General features: G+C 42.3%; 1 protein-coding gene across 1 annotated transcript in view; it reads left to right on the top strand.

Moving 5' to 3' along the window:
- Positions 1-20,457, top strand: part of LOC115200981 (proline-rich protein 12) — a 47,338-nt gene that overhangs the window by 18,083 nt on the left and 8,798 nt on the right. Inside the window, exons 5-12 of the mRNA XM_029764151.1 lie at positions 575-805; positions 1,003-1,672; positions 3,942-4,390; positions 4,554-4,670; positions 5,471-5,601; positions 7,804-8,264; positions 10,648-10,767; positions 16,966-17,063. Coding sequence (XP_029620011.1) covers positions 575-805; positions 1,003-1,672; positions 3,942-4,390; positions 4,554-4,670; positions 5,471-5,601; positions 7,804-8,264; positions 10,648-10,767; positions 16,966-17,063 — 2,277 coding nt within the window. The remainder of the gene's footprint in view (positions 1-574; positions 806-1,002; positions 1,673-3,941; positions 4,391-4,553; positions 4,671-5,470; positions 5,602-7,803; positions 8,265-10,647; positions 10,768-16,965; positions 17,064-20,457) is intronic.

Below are 20,457 nucleotides of genomic sequence, written 5' to 3'. Positions count from 1 at the left end.
TGAAATGCATGGACAGAGTCCAGGAGCCAAGGTGATTTGGATGGACTCCATCATTCCTGTAGAGTATCTTCTGTTTCCAGAAAGTTTATTTTTTAATTTTACCTTTATTTAACTAGGCAAGTCAGTTAAGAACAAGTTCTTATTTTCAATGACGTCCTAGGAACAGTGGGTTTAACTGCCTTGTTCAGGGGCAGAACGACAGATTTTTACCTTGTCAGCTTTCGGTTACTAGTCCAATGCTCTAACCACTAGGCTTCCTGCTGTCCCATGTCATTGCAGGCTTCTACTTAAAGGGACATTACACTTTTAAATCAAAGTTTGTCAAATGGTTTCAGATCTTTAAAGTAGTCTGTCAAGATTAAACCACATCTCGTAAACATGGATCTACATAACTGATGACATGTGATGCGAATGCATCAGGACATCAGACTTCTTTTGAATTCCAAATACTTCTGACAGCTTTTATTTTTAGTGTAATGTTCCTTTAAGGTGGTGGGAATAGCAAAGTTTACTGTATTGTACTTTACTCTATTGGTGTTTTAATCAAACATTTCCCCTATTTTTCCTGTCTTAGATCAAACTGCCCATCGGCTCCATGTCCTCTTCCGAAGCCCTGCTGAGGACAGACTCTCTGTCCGGCACGGACCCTGCTCTATCAGACGGCTCAGTGGGCTCTGCTCCCTCCCTTGGCCTAAGTCCTGGACCCCTGTGTGAAGGGGTAGACTCCAACAGGACCCAGGACAAGAGCAAGCAGAAGAACCAGATACAGAGTGACGGAGTGGATGGCGAGGGGATGGATGGAAGGGTAAGGGACGATTAGACTCTGTTTGGCCATTCAATCAGTCAGCTATTATGGTTAATCCTGAGTGTTGTATGTGACAAAATATTAGCCGTAGCTGGTCAAATGAAGAGGGAAACCAGTATTTCCCTCTCTCATGAACTGTCTATTTTCTCTCGCTCTCTCTATTCCCCTCGTAACCTCTCCCTCTCTGTCTCTCTCAGGGGAATGAGAAATCAGGCTGCATGGCCTCCTTCATGGACTTCCTCAAGTCGGGAAAGAGACCTCCGGGCTTGGAAATGCAATCAGGAAACAGTGACGTCTCCCCTCTCAAATCTGAAGGGCTCTGTCCCCTGTCCCCGGCAGCCCCTCCAACACTGCCTCAGTTTGGTGAGGGCAAGAACAACAGCGGCCTAGGGGGCTGCCCCAGTCCCTGCAAGCGCACCCTGGACGATGAGCTGAAGAGGAACTTGGAGACGCTGCCCTCGTTCTCCTCAGACGAGGAGGATTCGGTGGGCAAGAACCAGGACCTGCAGAAAAGCATCTCCTCTGCCATCTCGGCTCTCTACGACACGCCGCAGCTGGCCTTGCTTCAGCCGCCCCCGCCTTCTCCCCCACCCCAGTCCCAAGACCAACCCAGCCAGGCCCCGCTCACACCGACCACCCTGCAGCCCCCAGCCCTTAGCCCCCAGCCCCCCTCACACAACCCTCACACCCAGCCCCAGGCGGCCGAGCCGGCAGTACTACAGCGAGAGGACCAGGAGATGGAGGAGAATGATGATGATGAGGAGGAAGAGAGGAAGATGCGAGGAGGGGCTGATAATGAAAGTGAAGTGAATGATATGAAAGAGGAGGAGCCAGAGTTGGAGATACTTGGTGCACCCAGATTGGAAGGTAAGGGAAATACTGGGGCGATACAGATCATATGAAGATATCTTGTCATCGATGATTGCCAATACCGGTATTGCAAAAGGAGTATAAACTTTTTAATGAAAGTTATTGCAGCAGAAAATACATTATTATACAGTGCATTTGGAAAATATTCAGACCCCTTGACTTTTTCCACATTTTGTTACGTTACAGCCTTATTCTAAAATGGATTAAATTGTTTTTTTCATCATCAATCTACACACTACCCCATAATGACAGAAAAAACGAGTTTTTAGAAAACTGTGCAAAGTTGAAATATCATATTTACATAATTGTTCAGACTAGTGATGCACTGATCTGACATTTTTGGCCGATATCCAATATTTTCCTTGCCTAAAAAATCGATACCGATATTTACAATTTTAGCGGGCTTTTTAAGCATTCTAGTACAGTTAAATAGTTAACGCACACATGGACGCAGCGGTCTAAGGCACTGCTTTTCAGTGCAAGAGGCGTCACTATAGTCCCTGGTTAAAATCCAGGCTGTATCACATCCGGCCGTGATTGGGAGTCCCATAGGGCGGTGCACAATTGGCCCAGCGTCGTCCGGGCCAATTGTAAATAAGAATTTGTTCTTAACTGACTTGTCTTGTTAAATAAAGGTTACACACACACACACACACTGACCAACAAGTTATTTTGTTGGCATTTATGTGTGCCCCCATTACCAGTAAAACATAATCAACACCTATTTCTTTCACTTACTTGCTATTTCATTGTTCAGTCGTTTCATTCTCAACCAGGATTTCTTTGGAACGCCGTTTGGGTCTTCGCGTGTCAAAGAAGCTACACGTCAAATTACACTATTTGACCTGTCAAATAAGCTTGTTGAACAATCAGGGCCTGAAGATGACTGCACGTCACACAATAATTTAAAGCGTTCATTCATTTTTTACGTAGTTATTACACATCGATTACACTCACTCGTATTTCATATGTCACAACGATTCATCGATACGTATGCTTTGATGCTGGTAAAGTTGTCTCGCTAGCTAGCTCATGGATGCAAACAATGTTCTTCCCCAAAAACATAGCAAAACGACAATCTGTTTCAGTAGCTATAGTTAGCTAGGTGTCATCTAAAATAATCCTAATTTATAAGACAGTTCTTACTTGATTAACGGTGGTCGGACCCATCTATGTGAAGCTAGCCACAATAAGGATTAGTCACAATAATGGACTTTGCGGTTAGCCTTCAAAATAAAAGCATGACAAAATTCTACTATTTGTGTTCATTTGCATCACTGTCAATGACACTTTTATTTTGAAGGCAAACCGCAAATTCCACTATTGTGCCTAATCATTATTGTGGCTAGCTTCACAACCCACAACCTGGTCCGGTTGAGCGTCACTAGCCAGATGAAGCTATCTTTGGGCAACAGGGTTAAGTAGCTATTTATTTTCATGAACTGAAGTTCAATTTTCGTAGGCGTACAAATAGTGGCAACCTAGCTAATACCTACTCACAAGGATTCCTAAATCATTGCTAAGAATAATGAAAATGACTGTAGTTTCTACTGGTCATTGTTTTCAGGCTGGTTGTATTGGTGATAGCTAGGTACCAAGCTAAAGCTAGCTACCCCAGAAGTTGCGGTCGAACAAATTATGCATTATTACCAACACGGTATTGTAAACACATCGTTCGTGGCCGGTGTTTGCTTGTTTGCAGACTTTTTTGTACTGATTTGACAGTGCTACTGTATCTTTTTTGACACGCAAAGAAACGGGATTCCATAATATGTATGTTGTGAAGTTAATTGCAGTGACGCTATTACTGTGTAACTCCAGTAGGGCAACATCTGAAAAATGGCGCGCTTGGTAGTGTGTACCGGTGCTCGACCAGTCGGCGAAAGCCAACATCACCCACGACAGAGAACGGGGGAATGAATTCCATTATCTTGGCTTAATTGGATTTCGCCTTTGAGTTGCCTCGCTGAAATTTTCTTTCTCTTTCAAATGACTGCTCGACTTGTTGACTTCTGGATCCACACAGCAGACATTGTGGGCTAGGTTAGGAATGCTGTGTTGCACGTGTAGTGCAACATTTTACGTGGTGTCATTACGTCATATATAGGTATGCATGGTACCTTTAAACATCCTTCCTCCCCATGTAGTGTCTATGTGAGAATTGACAGAATATTCTATGATCTGAAAAATATTTTTGGGCTGTTATGGTGTGGGATCGCATTTTGATTCTTGAAGAAAAATCACCACTTATCTCCTTTTATTCCAGCCTCCGCACCAGTGGCACCAGTCGGCCCCTCACCTCTCTCCGCCTCCCCCGCTCAGTCCTTCTCTCCCTCTCCCCCGCCTTCCCCCTTACTTCCCCTCTCTCTCCCTTCATCACCCCTGCCCCCACAAGAGGCGGCACAACAGAAGCAGTCCCAACCTCCGAGCCCCCTCCCTCCTTCCATTCCTTCTCTTCCTCCTGCTCCTGCCACCCTCCCTCCCTCCTCCCAGACTCCCCCGGCCTCAGATTCCCCTGAGCCAGCACTGGAGCCCCCCACGTCCCCGGAAGACGCCCCCGCGCCTCAGGTCACCTCGCTGCACGTGGCCCAGAAGCAGGAGGACGCCGCCATTGCTGGAGAGAGCGAGGATGACAAGAGTGAGAGTGGAGGGGAAGGCATTTTCCGAGAGAGGGACGAGTTTGTGGTGCGAGTAGAAGACATCGGAACTATGAAGGTATGTGTTTTGCGTTTTTGTGTAAAAAAAAAAAAAAGAAAGGCATCACTAACCACCAGATCAACAGTTAGACTATATTGAGAAACAATCTATCTGTTCCATAAGTTGATTGTGTGTGTGTCTAGTATGTACTGTATTAAATCCCTCACCCCTCTTTCACCAGCTGGCCCTGAAGACCGGTCGAGAACCTCCCCCCATCTGGAGGGTGCAGAAAGCCCTGCTGCAGAAGTTCAGCCCCGAGATTAAGAACGGACAGAGGCAGTTCTGTGCCACCAGCAATGTGAGTCAGTCGGTCTGTCCACCCGGCACAGTGTTATTCATACCCCTCAAAGAATTTCTTGTTACCGGACCTCACAACCTTAATCTGTAAATTTTGATTTTTACATCAACAAAGAACCTTCAATTCATTGCATTTTTATCTCAATAACTACATTTACTCAATACGATTTGTATTTTTCAAATGATCTTTCTCAGAAACTTTTGTATATTTTCCCATACAATAATCTGTACTCTTAATTTTGTGTTCCACTGACCCAACACATGAAGATCACTGTTCAATGTCAACACAGAATGCATGTTTCTGTCTATCAGCAGGGCACGCATCAGAAAATGTCTTAAACATTTCGTAAATGAAAATGAGCGTTGCATAGGACAAGTCCGGATAGTCTCTCCCAGTACCTTTTTCACAATTAGGTGCCTAAGGTTCCACTTGAAGATCACTGCTTTGTCCGACTGTGTGATTGTTGGTTTCAGGTCTTCTTAATTGCAGTCGCTGAGCATCTTACGAGTGCTATATCATATTAATGTGATTCCTGAGATCTAAAACTGTTCCTAGATCAGCACGCTGACTATTTTTCGTTTTAGATGATAAGAAATGGACAGTGGGAATCTGGTCGTTGGTCAACATTCCTACTCTGAGACACTATGAATATAGAACCAAATAAACTGTGCAGCACGACTGCAATAAAGATGACCTGGAACAGACCCACTGATTTGTGTGGACACCAGGATGACTATCTGTTAAGTAAGTAGCTATTAGGCATCCCAATAAACAAAATGGCTGCTCTTTCTTTTTCTTAGTATCTGGGCTACTTTGGAGACGCCAAGAGGCGGTACCAGCGCCTGTACGTCAAGTTCCTGGAGAACATCAACAAGAAGGACTATGTGAGAGTGTGTTCTCGACGACCCTGGCACAGACCATCCGGACTGAGGTACCCATCTATACACCCATTTCGAGGTACCCATCTATACACCCATTTCCCGACCGCGTCATGAAAAGATGCATGCGTAGGTCTTCATCAGAAACCAAGCAGTGGATACGATCACGTGCAACTTCAAATGCACCTCGTGCAATTTAACACGTAATCAGATGGTTATTGTCAGAGAATTGATTACCTAGCAAGCCAGTGAGGCAAGGTAAAGTCACAAATAGGGCTAGATGAAGCCAAAACAATAATATACATGCCTATAGCCATCGGTCTTGTGTGAAAATGGCTTTATTTTAGACATGTACAGTTGAAGTCGGAGGTTTACATACACCTTAGCCAAATACATTTAAACTCAGTTTTTCACAACTCCTGACATTTAATTCTAGTAAAAATTCCCTGTTTTAGGTCAGTTAGGATCATCACTTTATTTTAAGAATGTGAAATGTCAGAATAATAGTAGAGAGAATGATTTATTTCAGCTTTTATTTCTTTCATCACATTCCCAGTGGGTCAGAAGTGTACAAACTCAATTAGCCCATTCCTCCTGACAGAGCTGGTGTAACTGAGTCAGGTTTGTACGCCTTCTTGCTCGCAAATGCTTTTTCAGTTATGGCAAGACATTTTCGATAGGATTGAGGTCAGGGCTTTGTGATGGCCACTCCAATACCTTGACTTTGTTGTCCTTAAGCCATTTTGCCACAACTTAGGAACTATGCTGGGGTCATTGTCCATTTGGAAGACCCATTTGCGACTAAGCTTTAACTTCCTGACTGATGTCTTGAGATGTTGCTTCAATATATACACATATTTTGTGAAGTGCACCAGTCCCTCCTGCAGCAAAGCACCCACACAACATGATGCTGCCACCCGCATTCTTCACGGTTGGGATGGTGTTCTTCGGCTTGCAAGCCTCCCCCTTTTTCCTCCAAACATATAACGATGGTCATTATGACCAAACAGTTCTATTTTTGTTTCACCAGACCAGAGGACATTTCTACAAAAAGTACGATCTTTGTCCCCATGTGCAGTTGCAAACCGTAGTCTGGCTTTTTTATGGCGGTTTTGGAGCAGTGGCTTCTTCCTTGCTGAGCGGTCTTTCAGGTTATGCGATAAAGGACTCGTTTTACTGTGGATATAGATAATTTTGTACCTGTTTCCTCCAGCATCTTCACAAGGGCCTTTGCTGTTGTTCTGGGATTGATTTGCACTTTTTGCACCAAAGTATGTTCATCTCTAGTAGACAGAACGTGTCTCCTTCCTGAGTGGTATGACGGCTGCGTGGTCCCATGGTGTTTATACTTATGTATTATTGTTTGTACAAATGAACGTGGTACCTTCAGGTGTTTGGAAATTGCTGAACCAGACTTGTAGAGGCCTACAACTTTTTTTTCTGAGGTCTTGGCTGATTTCTGTTGATTTTCCCATGGTATCAAGCAAAGAGGCACTGAGTTTGAAGGTAGACCTAGAAATGCATCCACAGGTGTACCTCCAATTGACTCAAATGATGTCAATTAGCCTATCAGAAGCTTCTAAAGCCATGACATCATTTTCAGGAATTTACCAAGCTGTTTAAAGGCACAGTCAAGTGTATGTAAAGTGCTGACCCACTGGAAGTGTGATACAGTGACATAATCTGCCTGTAAACAACTGTTGGAAAAATTACTTGTGTCATGCACAAAGTAGATGTCCTAACCAACTTGCCAAAACTATAGTTTAACAAGACATTTGTGGAGTGGTTGAAAAACGAGTTTTAATGTCTCCAACCGAAGTATATGTAAACTTCCGACTTCAGCTGTACATTGTATATGCCTTCACTTCTCAAAGGTTTTCTTCTACCTTGCCATTGAACAGTTCATAGGACAGCGAAAGATAAACCTTCCAGACATATTACTTGTACCTTTTTTTAATATATGATTCAGAGCGTGCTGTCCTGTTGAATGTCCAAGGACAAGGCTTAAGAGGAAAATACTAGCCTAAAGAGCTAACATGGTGTTTGTACTTCCATCTAGCCATCCAGTGTGTTCCCAAAAATCTGAAGTAGCCAGCATACTGAAAAAAGTTGCCAGCTAGGGGGGTGAGAGGGCATGACCCCCACAAAATTAGGGTTAGTAGTCATCTATTTGGTTGGAAGTGGGTGGTTATAGAACTGGGCATCTGAAATATGGTTGCTTTCTCTTTATTCAAATCTCTACTCTTCTTCACCAGGCAACTGGCCCTCCCCAAAATGGCGTCCCCGCCTCTCACCACCCAGACCCCGCCTCGAGCTGAGAAGGAGGAGAGGGAGCAGCGAGTGGCGCCGGCGCGAGCGCCGGTGCAGCGTGAGCCAAGGGAGAGAACAAGGGCAAAGAACGAACAGCGAGAAAAGGAGAAGGCGGCTGCAGTAGTGAAAGAGGAGTGGGAGAAAGAGAAGCAGAGAGAGAAAGAGAAGAGGGTGCTGCCGTCTCAGAAGCCCGAGAAACGGACCGCCACAGTGGCAACGACAGAACGAGGGAAGGAGAAGGAGAAGAAAGGGGGAGTGGAGAAAGCGAAGAAGGTAGAGCGCCCTCCCAAGTCGAAGCCAGCCAAGGTCAAGGCGGAACCTCTTCCGAAAAAGAGGAAGTGGCTGAAGGGGGTCCCCTCGTCGTCTGATTCCGACTCATCTGAGGAGGCAGCCAGCGAGGATGAGAGTAAGAAGCGTTTTTTGCCTGTAGGGACAGTTTCTTAGACACAGATTAAGCCTAGTCCAGGACTAAAACGCATTCTCAATAGAGATTCTCAGATTAAAAAGCTATTTCCATTGAGACTAGTCATAAACTGTCCGGGAATGTAGCCTGTAATACTTTGTTATTTTGTGAAGCAGTTTTGTACTGATTATTGCTAGTTACACTATATAGTGCACTACTTTTGAACAGAGCCCTTTGGAGCTCTCGTATAAAAGTATAGCACTATAAAGGGATTACGGTGCCAATTGGAACGCAGTGCCTTCAAAGTATTCATACCCTTTGACTTATTCCACATTTTGTTTTTAAAGCCTGAATTCAAAATGGATTACATTTATATTTTTCTCACCCATCTATCTCCTCACAATACCTCATTATGAAAAAGTGAAAACATATATTTTTAGAAATGTTTGCAAATTTCATTGAAAATGAAATGCAGAAATATCTGATTTACATAAGTATTCACACACTTTAGTCAATACTTTGTATTAGCACCTTTTGGCAGTGATTAAAGCTGATAATCTTTCTGGGTAAGTCTCTTAGAGCTTTCCACATCTTGATTGTGCAACATTTGACCATTATTCTTTTCAAAATTCTTCATGCTCTGTCAAATTGGTTGTTGATCCCTGCTGGACAACTATTTTCAGGTGTTGCCGTAGATTTTCAAGCAGATTGAAGTCAAAACTGTAACTCGGCCACTCAGGAACATTCACTGGTTTCTTGGTAAGCGAGAATTTGGCCTTAAGCAGCTCCAGTTTAGATTTGGCCTTGTGTTTTAGGTTATTGTCCTGCAGAAAGGAGAATTCATCTCCCAGTGTCTGGTGGAAAGCAGACTGAACCAGGTTTTGCTCTAGGATTTTGCCTACATTCCGTTTTATTTATTTTTATCCTGAAAAACTCTCCAGTCCTTAACGATTACAAGCATACCCATAACATGATGCAGCCACCACTATGCTTGGAATTATGGAGAGAGGTACTCAGTAATGCGTTGTATTGGATTTGCCCCAAACAACAATTTGTATTCAGGACAAAAAGTGAATTTCTTTGCCACATTTTTTGCAATATTATTTTAGTGCCTTGTTGCAAACAGGATCCGTGTTTTTGAATATTTTTGTTCTGTACAAGCTTCCTTCTTTTCACTCTGTCATTTAGGTTAGTATTGTGGAGTAATAACTACAATGTTGTTGATCTATCCTCAGTTTTCTCTTATCATAGCCATTCAACTGTGTAGCTGTTTTAAAGTCACCATTGGCTTCATGCTGAAATCCCGGAGCGGTTTCCTTCCTCTTCAGCAACTGAGATAGGAAGGACGCCTATGTCTTTGTAGTGACTGGGTGTATTGTTACACCATCCAAAGTGTAATTAGTTACTTCACTGTGCTCAAAGGGATATTAATTGTCTGCTTATACAAATTTTACCCATCTACCAATAGGTGCCCTTCTTTGTGAGGCATTGGATAACCTCCCTGGTCTTTGTGGTTGTCTGTTTTGAAATTCACTGCTCGACTAAGAAACCTTACAATTATCTGTATGTGCGGGGTTCAGATATGAGTTAGTCATTCAACATTTATGTTAAACACTATTGCATTGGCTTCATGGTGAAATCCCTGAGCGGTTTCCTTCGTCTCCGGCAACTGAGTTAGGAAGGACGCCTGTATCTTTGTAGTGACTGGGTGAGGCTTGCCATAACAAAAGGGATCGAATACTTATTGACTCAAGACATTTCAGCTTTACATTTTTTTTCAAAACACATCATTCCAGTTCATGGGGTATTGTCTGTAGGCCAGTGACAAAATCTCAATTTAATCAATTTTAAATTCAGGCTGCAACACAACAAAATATGGAAAAGGTTAAGGGGTGTGAATACTTTCTGAAGGCATTGTATGTTTAGCCTATATGTATCAGTATTTGTGCAGTCCAACTGGGTGGAGGGATTCTGTGATGGGTAGTGTGTCTGTATCTGCCCTATAATAAATGGAATAGAATGGCTCACTTTGTTTTGGTGCGCCAGGCAGTGAATAGGAGGGAAGACGAAAAGAAAAGCTTTCAGGAATGTATTTGGCAAATAGGTAGAGCTGTGTGTGTCGGGTTGTCACGATAATATGGTACAACATTTTCCATGGCAAAAAGGAAAACACAACGCAGACTAAGCTCTTTGGTCATTTAGGAGTGTTATGTTACATTGTGTGCTATTGCTTGGAGATGAAACATGTGACTCTGGGTTACAACATAAGAAACCATTATGCCTTTTTTCCTCAATTTCCTTGCCATGATACGTCTGAATATTGTGCTACAGGTATTGTGACAACCGTGTGTGTGTGTGTGTGTGTGTGTGTGTGACCTCTATGCAGTGACAATGCAAGGCAGGGTGAACAACCGAGCCATGCGGGAGATGTTCAGGAGCTATGTGGAGATGCTGGTCAGCACGGCCCTGGACCCCGACATGATCCAAGCCCTGGAGGATACAGAAGGTGAGCGCTCAATACACACACACACACACGGCCCTGGACCTCGACATGATCCAAACCCTGGAGGACACAAACGGTGAGAGCACAACGCAGAACCCACACTCCACACACTACACACACAGCCCTGAGGGGTGAACCACGAAGCTGAATAGAGAAGTTACCGTGCTAACTTTGGTCAATTCCTTGTTTAACTTGGGATAATCGTTGACACGAAGGTGGCTCACCTTTCAGCCAGGTACATTTCTATGGCAACGAATGCTTTAGCTTTAACCTGCTAACTCTTCATCCTGAATGAAGTGTTTAAGGTTTGAGTTGATGACCAATCAAATTAGATTCCATCACTCTCGCAAAAAATGGGCCATCATCCTCTTCTTCTATTTGAGGAAGATGACTGATTTTAAAATATTTTATTAGTCAGGTGTTCTTTTGTTAAAAATAGTCATTAAAATACATGCATTTGAAACTTCATGCGCTGTAAAACTTTTGTATGACCTTTCAATATTATTATTTTTTAAATTAAGAGTGGGGGAAAAGGGGTTTGTTCATTGATAAGCACACCAAAGACAACATTAACAATATAATTAATTAAAGAATGATGGCACTTCTACTAGCCTATTTCCCACCATATCCTGCTGAATTTGCAGGATAATCTGTCTTTCATTTTAATTTCGTAAAATGAATGACTGGTGGATGAATGGCATGACAATGGTCCTCAGGATCTCATCACGGTATCTCTGCGCGTTCAAATTGGCATCGATAAAATACAATTTGTTCGTTGTCCATAGCTTATGCCTGCCCAAACCATAACCCCACCGCCTACATGGGGCACTCTGTTCAGAACGTTGACATCAGCAAACTGTTCACCCACACAACACCATACACGCTGTCTGCCATCTCCCCGGTACAGTTAAAACCGGGACCCATCCATGAAGAGCACACTTCTCCGGCGTGCCTGTGGCCATCAAAGGTGAGCATTTGCCCACTAAAGTCGGTTATGGCGCCGAACTGCACTCATGTCAAGACCCTGGTGAGGACGATGAGCAAGCAGATACGCTTCCCTGAGACGATTTCTGACAGTGTGTGCAGAAATTATTCGGTTCTGCAATCCCACATTTTCATCAGCTGTCTGGGTGGAGGTCCTGTGCTGGCTTGGTTACACGTGGTCTGCGGTTGTGAGGCCGGTTGGACGTACTGCCAATTCTCTTAAACGAGGCGGCTTATGGTAGTGAAATTAACATTAAATTATCTGGCAACGGCTTTGGTGGACATTCCTGCAGTCAGCATGCCAATTGCACACTCCCTCAACTTGAGACATCTGTGACATTGTGTTGTGTGACCAAACTGCACATTTTAGTGGCCTTTCATTGTTCCCAGCACAAGGTGCACCTGTGTAATGATCGTGGTGTTTAATCAGCTTCTTGATATGCCACACCTTTCAGGTGATTGGATTATCTTGGCAAAGGAGAAATGCTCGCTAACAGGGATGTAAACAAATTTGCGCTCACATTTTTGTTGTTGTGAGTTTGGAAAATATGTGCAATCTTTTTTATTTCAGCTCATAAAACACTTAACAAGTTGTGTTTTATATTTTTGTTCAGTGTATTTAAGAGAAGAGAAGCTGAACAGCACTTTTTGTTGCTGATATTTATTATTTAAGATACATTCAACCTATTATTCAAATACTTTTATATTTTTGTTATTTAGCTACTCATTTCAAATGGTTGAAACTAAAGAACTAATGAAGTTGAGATTGTAATCAGGTGTTTGGAAAATGTATTTTTTGTTTACAATGAAAGGTAAAGTTACCCAGAAGGATTTTGACATAAGCACTGGAAACTTTGCCCTTGTCAATTGTCCATATCTCAATTTAATGTGAGTGACACTTTTCTGAATGAAGTTGAGTTGTGGAAAATGTTTATTATGCCCTACTTTCCTTTGCAGCCTTTTGCTGGATCCACCTGGTAACCAAATGACTTAGGCTAATATATTATGGACATTTCTTTGAGATGATGTAAAAAAAGGCGGAGAGTAACTGTGCACCTTCCAAAAATAGAATTTATCAGTATCGCAAAAAAAATGATTTTATTGTGATATGGATTTTTGTCAATATCGTCATAGTTTACTCTGTCGTCTCTTTCCCTGTCTCCTGTTGCAGCTGCTTCCCACGCACACAAAGCCTTGCAGCGCACTCAAGCAGCGCAGTTCCTCCTCCCCACTGTTCGATTCAAAATAAGTTTGCATGCTGCTCTGTTAGGTCAAATGCAGTTAATAACCGATTGTTCCAAACAAGAACAATGCTGCTTTCCACTTTGCTTCGTAAATGCCATTCTACTTCTATGATTCCAACAGTAGACTCGTGTTTTGATCTATATCGCAAATCAGACCGCTAGATTTGGTAAAAGAAATAGCAATTTGATTATTTGGGCCTATATCGTGTAGCCCTAGCCTAGGTCATGTTCATTAGGCTCCAAATGGAAGAAAATGGACTGAAATGGGTAGGGACTATTTGGAACTGATCATGGCGTGTCCTAATGAACACGGACAGCCCTGTTCAGGAGCGCTCAAAGTGACAATGTTCAGATATGATGATCTGTCATGTCTGATCTATTCATAACATTTCTAACTGAAAACATTCAGAATTTTTCACTTCATTGACTACATCCCAGTGGCATCCAGAGAGTTAAAGTTAGGATTTGTCCCTAACAGGGGCAGAAAGTCTAACTTACCCCCCACCCTTTGAATAAATCCTAACTTTCCTATGCCCATTGGGGCAGAGAAAGGTTCAACACTGAAGGAATGGACATTAATCTTGCAATATGTCAAGGATTTTTGTCAAGTACAAGTTGCCTCATGCGTATCCCAAGTTGAGGATTTGGCCCTAAGTCATTCTTGTTATGAGTTAGATGTAATTGATATAAAGGGACGCTGTAGCCTGATTCACACTATAGGGCCGAGCTGAACTGGGCTAGCCTGGTTACTCATTCACCGTAGCTGCTGGAACCATTCTATAAAGGACAAGGCGAAAAGAAAGTATCTAAGTCAGCACAGTGTGATTTGGGTTGGCCATACAGTGTGAATAAGGTACAGTATGTGTTAGGGATAGTTTCTGACCTTTTCCCTTGATTGTTTCGTGCTGTTTTGAACGACCAGTTGAATGTTGTGTTTGGTTTTGAGATTTGAAATGGTCAAACCCATATAGGGTTGCGAAGGGTTGGAAATTTTCCATGGGAAGTTAAGCCTGGGAATTTTGGGAATTTTGCTTAAATTATAACAGAACCTTTTTTGTGGGATACACATAAGGCAATTCTAGGTCTTGTGGAATATTTTGGTTAAACTATCCCCAATTCAATGGAATTGCAACCCCCTGCATGCACAGTGCATTCTTCCATCACATGTGCAGTGCATTCTTCCATCATGTACAGCTGATTCTCAAGATCTTGCACACTAATGAGATGCTATTGAGCCCACACTACTACACTGTCTGAGCCAAGGACTACATGCTTTCTGGTAAGTTATGATTACAATACTGGGTGAGGTGAATATATTTTATATTTTATATGATTTGTTAACTAGTAAATAGTAGCCTACAGCAAAGTGTTTAAGTCATTTCTAACTTGTTAACAATTGCTACTAGTTAGTTTTTGCTACCATGTGGGTTTTAGCTTGCTTGAGCCTGCTAACTGAGTGTTAATTCACCTGTTTCCATACATGTTTAATTTTAAAACATTTATCTTACAAAGGAGTTGTTTAATCTAACTTTAACTTTTTATCTGTACATGGAATTGTATTTGTTTTTTTAAACATTGTTTTCTAATCTTCACAGGAAAATGCCACGGGCACAATCTGATCTGTGGAGACATTTCACTGCAGCTAATGTAGAAGGAAATGCTGTGTACATGTGCAAATACTGTGCCAAATCATATGTGAAGAATGCAACAAAGATGCAGAATCATCTGGCCAAGTGCATAAAGTTCCCTCAGCGCTCACAACAAGCAACCTTGACAAAAGTTCCTCTACTTCTATTTGAGGAGAAAATGATGAATCGGACACCTTATCGATAGCAACAGCTCATGGCCCTCCTGGAATCAGATGTTTTTTTTGACTCAATGGAGGAACGTAGTCAGAGAAATGCTGATAGATGTCTTGCTCGAGCTGTGTATGCAACTGGTTCACCTCTGCTCACAGGCAATGTGTATTGTAAGAGATTTGTGAATGTTCTTCGCCCAGCATACACTCCTCCAACCAGACATGCTTTATCTACTCATTTGCAATCATTGCAATCATCTGATGGGTGGTTGAATGTTCGTGGGCAAGGAATAATTAACTACATCATCTCAACCCTTCAACCAGTATTCGACAAGAGCACAGACACAAGGGACAACGGACACACTGGTCTCTACATTGCAGATGATTTAAAGGCAGTCATCGATAACCTTGAACAACAGAAGGTATTCGCACTGGTGACAGACAATGCAGTGAACATGAAGGCTGCTTGGTCTAAAGTGGAGGAGTCCTACCCTCACATCACACCCATTGGCTGGGCTGCTCATGCGTTGAATCTGCTCCTCAAGGACGTCATGGCACTGAAAACAATGGATACACTCTACAAGAGAGCCAATGAAATGGTTAGGTATGTGAAGGGTCATCAAGTTATAGCAGCAATCTACCTCACCAAGCAAAGTGGGAAGAATATGAGCACCACATTGAAGCTGCCCAGCAACACCCATTGGGGTGGTGTTGTCATCATGTTTGACAGTCTCCTGGAGGGGAAGGAGTCTCCAAGAAATGGCCATATCACAGTCTGCCGATATGGACAGCCCCATCAAGAGGATCCTCCTGGATGATGTATTTTGGGAGAGAGTGGTAAGCAGCCTGAAACTCCTGAAACCTATAGCAGTAGCCATTGCACGGATTGAGGGAGACAATGCCATCCTGTCTGATGTTCAGACTCTGCTTGCAGATGTAAGAGAAGATATCCGTACTGCCCTGCCCACTTCACTGTTGGTCTAAGCAGAGGAAACTGCAGTTCTGAAATACATCAAAAAGCGTGAATTCTGCCTAAAGCCCATAAACAATGCATACATGTTGGACCCCAATTATGCTGGCAAGAGCATCCTGTCTGGTGCAGAGATCAACAGGGCTAATGGTGTCATCACTACCGTGTCTCGCCACCTTGGCCTGGATGAGGGCAAGGCTCTCTGGCGAAGTACATTTCCAAGCAAGGGCTTTGGGATGGAGATGCAATATGGCAGTCGTGCCAATATATCTGATCAGCCACCTGGTGGAAGGGACTTTGTGGATCTGAGGCTCTTTCCCCTGTTGCATCCATCATCCTCCAAATCCCACCAACATCAGCTGCCTCAGATCGCAACTGGTCCTTGTTTGGGAACACACACCAAAGCGTGCAACAGGCTGACCAATACAAGGGTTGAAATATTGGTGGCCACCCAGGCAAATTTGAGTCTTTTTTGAGCCTGAGAACGAGCCATCCTCAACAAGGTTGGAAAGTGGCAGTTGGACATTGAGGTGGCCCAGGGAGAAGACATGGAAGCCTGAGAGGAAGACAACCAAAGCTTTCGTTTCTAGACTATCATTTTACAGATGTATGTTGAAAATGTTTTTGGGAGATGCGATGGATCATTGGGGATCATTCAATATTCCCTTTTGTTGTTCAGTGAAGTCATTCCATGTGAAGAGTCAACTCATTTAATTAAAGTTCAATTCGTAGCTAAATGGGTTTCTTTTTTTCTATTGGAAGGATTTAATCATTTGCAATTGTCTACTTATGAGAAGGGAAAAGGTTTATGTTTCTGTCTCCATATGATATGGTAATATATCCAATGCAAAAAACATCTACATTTAAATGGTGTTAATATTAATTTGGATATATTCCCATTAATTCCCACGGAAAGTTTCCACCTCTGAATATTCCCCAAAATGTGCAACCCTACACCCATATTGATCAGGCCACACCCCGCCACACACACCAAACAGGAGCAAACATACCTTGAGGAAAGTTGAACAGTGCACAGCATTGTGGGAAAGCATTTGGTTCAGTACAAACCATTCCGCAATGTAGCATAACATTTCATTAACTGAATATGCCCCTGGTTAGCCTCCCCAGGTTTTGAATGATTGACAGTCGTTTGAAACATATCCATTTAATCAGGCTTTCCTCTCCATTTCCATTGGTTCCCTCAGATGAGCTGTACCTCCCTGGAATGAGGAAGATTGATGGCATCATTGTGGAACAGAAGAGGAGACTGATGAGGAGAGTTAACATGAGTACTCAACACCAGGTAACCTGCTCTGAATATACTGTCAATGTATATATTCTGAACAAAAATATAAAAGCAACATAAATTTTACTGAGTTACAGTTCATATAAGAAAATCAGTCAATTAAAAAAAAAAAAAAAAAAAAGAATTGGCCCTAATCTATGGTTTTTACAGTGGCTTGGCATTTTTCTTATTTTGTTGCCTTACAACCTGGAATTAAAATAATTTGATTTACACAACATGCCTACCATTTTGAAGAAGCAAAACATTTTTTATTGTGAAACAAACAAGAAATAAGACAAAAAAACTGAACTTGAGCGTGCATAACTGTGCACCTCCCAAAGTCAATACTTTGAAGAGTCACATGTTGCTGCAATTACAAGTCTTTTGGGTTATGTCTCTAAGCTTGGCACATCTAGCCACTGGGATTTTTGCCCATTCTTCATGGCAAAACTGCTCCAGCTCCTTCAAGTTGGATGGGTTCCGCTGGTGTACAACAATCTTTAAGTAATACCACAGATTCTCAATTGGATTGAGGTCTGGGCTTTGATTTGGCCATTCCAAGACATTTAAATGTTTCCCCTTAAACCACTCGAGTGTTGCTTTAGCAGTATGCTTAGGGTCATTGTCCTGCTGGAATGTGAACCTCCGACCAGTCTCAAATCTCTGGAAGGCTGAAACAGGATTCCCTAAAGAATTTCCTGTATTTAGCGCCATCCATCATTCCTTCAATTCTGACCAGTTTCCCAGTCCTTGTCGATGGAAAAACATCCCCACAGCATGATGCTGCCACCACCACGCTTCACTGTGGGGATGGTGTTCTCGGGGTGAGAACACCAGAGGTGTTGGGTTTGCACCAGACATAGCGTTTTCCTTGTTGGCCAAAAAGCTCCATTTTAGTCTCATCTCCAGAGTACCTTCTTCTATATGTTTGGGGAGTCTCCCACATGACTTTTGGCAAACACCAAACATGTTTTCTTATTTTTTTTCTTTAAGCAATGGCTTTTTTCTGGCCACTCTTCCGTAAAGCCCAGCTCTGGAGTGTACGGCTTAAAGTGGTCCTATGGACAGATACTCCAATCTCCGCTGTGGAGCTTTGCGGTTCGTTCAGGGTTATTTTTGGTCTCTGTTGCCTCTCTGATTAATGCCCTTCTTGCCTGATCTGTGAGTTTTGGTGGGCGGCCCCCTCTTGGCAGGTTTGTTGTGGTGCCATATTCTTAAAAAAATGTTAATCATGGATTTAATGGTGCTCGATGGGATGTTCAAACTTTTTGATATTTTTATATAACCCAACCCTGATCTCTACTTTTCCACAACTTTGTCTCTGACCTGTTTGGAGAGCTCCTTGGTCTTCATGGTACCGCTTACTTGGTGGTTCCCCTTGCTGAGTAGTGTTGCAGACTCTGGGGCCTTTCAGAACAGTTGTGTGTGTGTATATATACTGAGATCATGTGACAGATCATGTGACACATAGATTGCACCCAGGTGGACTTTATTTAACTAATTGTGTGACTTCTGAAGCTTATTGGTTGCACCAGATCTTATTTAGGGGCTTCATAGCAAAGGGGGTGAATACATATGCATGCACCACTTTTCTGTTTTTTATTTCAGGAAATTTTCTGAAACAAGTAATTTTTTTCCATTTCACTTCACCAATTTGGACTATTTTGTGTATGTCCGTAACATGAAATCCAAATAAAAATCCATTTCAATTACAGGCTGTAACGCAACAAAATAGGAAAAACAACAAGGGGGATGAATACTTTTGCAAAGCACTGTACATGTCTGGGAATACAGATATGCATCTGTTTGTCACAGATACCTTTAAAAAAATGGGCCTCAGATCTCACAGTATCTCTGCATTCAAATTTCCGTGTGTGTGTGTGTGTGTGTGTGTGTGTGTGTGTGTGTGAACAGAGTGCCCTATGGTGGGGTTATGGTATGGGCAGGCATAAGCTACGGACAACAACCACAATTGCATTATATATATATATATATAATGCAATTGTGGTTGTTGTCCGTAGCTCATGCCTGCCCGTACCATAACCCCACCGCCACTATAGGGCACTCTGTTCACAACGTTGACATCAGTAAACCGTTCGCCCACACGAAGCCAGACACGTGTCCTGTGGTTGTGAGGCCAGTTGGATATACTGCTAAATTCTCTAAAACGAAATCAGAGGTGGCTTATGGTAGAGAAATTAACCATTTTCTGTTAACAACTCTGGTTGACAATCCTGCAGTCAGAATGCCCAATTGCACGCTCCCTCCACTTGAGAAGTGTGGAGTTGTGTGTTGTGTGACAAAACTGCAAGTTTTGGAGTGGCCTTTTGTCCCCAGCACAAGGTGCACCTGTATAATGATCATGCTGTTTAATCAGCTTCTTGATATGCCACACCTGTCAGGTGGATGGATTTTCTTGGCAAAGGAGAAATACTCACTAACAGGGATGTAAACAAATTTGTGCATATGGAACATTTCTGGGATCTTTTATTTCAGCTCATGAAACATGGGATCAGCACATTACATGTTGGTTTTATATTTTATTTCAGTTTGTGTATGTGTGTCTCCTCTCTCTCACACACACACACTACCGTTTTGAAAAGTTTGGGGTCACTTAGAAATGTCCTTGTTTTTGAAAGGAAAGCACTTTTTTTGTCCATTAAAATAACATGAAATTGATCCGAAATACGGTGTAGACATTGTTAATTTTGAAATTAATATTGTAGCTGGAAACGGCTGATTTTTTTTTTAATGGAATATCTAGGCGTACGGAGGCCCATTATCAGCATGGACATTTCTAAATGACCCCTAACTTTGAACGGTAGTGTGCATGAATACACGCACGCACACTCTTTGAAGAATCTAAAATATATTTGGATTTGTTTAACACTTTTTTAGTTACTACATGATGCCATGTATGTTATTTCATAGTTTTAATGGCTTCATAATTTATTCTACAATGTAGAAAACAGTAAAAATATAAAACCCTTGAACGAGTGAGTGATTAAAAATATATCTGTATACAGTTGAAGTCAGAAGCGTGGCAGAGGGTTGGGATTAACGAGTTTGTTTGGTAATGTATTGTTGTTATATACAGTTGAAGTCGGAAGTTTACATACACCTAAGCCAAATACATTTAAACTCAGTTTTTCACAATTCCTGACATTTAATCCTAGTAAACATTCCCTGTTTTAGGTCAGTTAGGATCACCACTTTATTTTAAGAATGTGAAATGTCAGAATAATAGTAGAGAGAATGATTTATTTCACCTTTTTATTTCTTTCATCACATTCCCAGTGGGTCAGAAGTTTACATACACTCAATTAGTATTTGGTAGCATTGCCTTTTTAATTGTTTAACTTGGGTCAAACATTTCGGGTAGCCTTCCACAAGCTTCCCACAATAAGTTGGG

This window comes from Salmo trutta, chromosome 10 (assembly GCF_901001165.1).
Source record: "Salmo trutta chromosome 10, fSalTru1.1, whole genome shotgun sequence".
Lineage (NCBI taxonomy): Eukaryota > Metazoa > Chordata > Actinopteri > Salmoniformes > Salmonidae > Salmo > Salmo trutta.
This window is presented reverse-complemented; position numbering and strand designations above follow the sequence as displayed.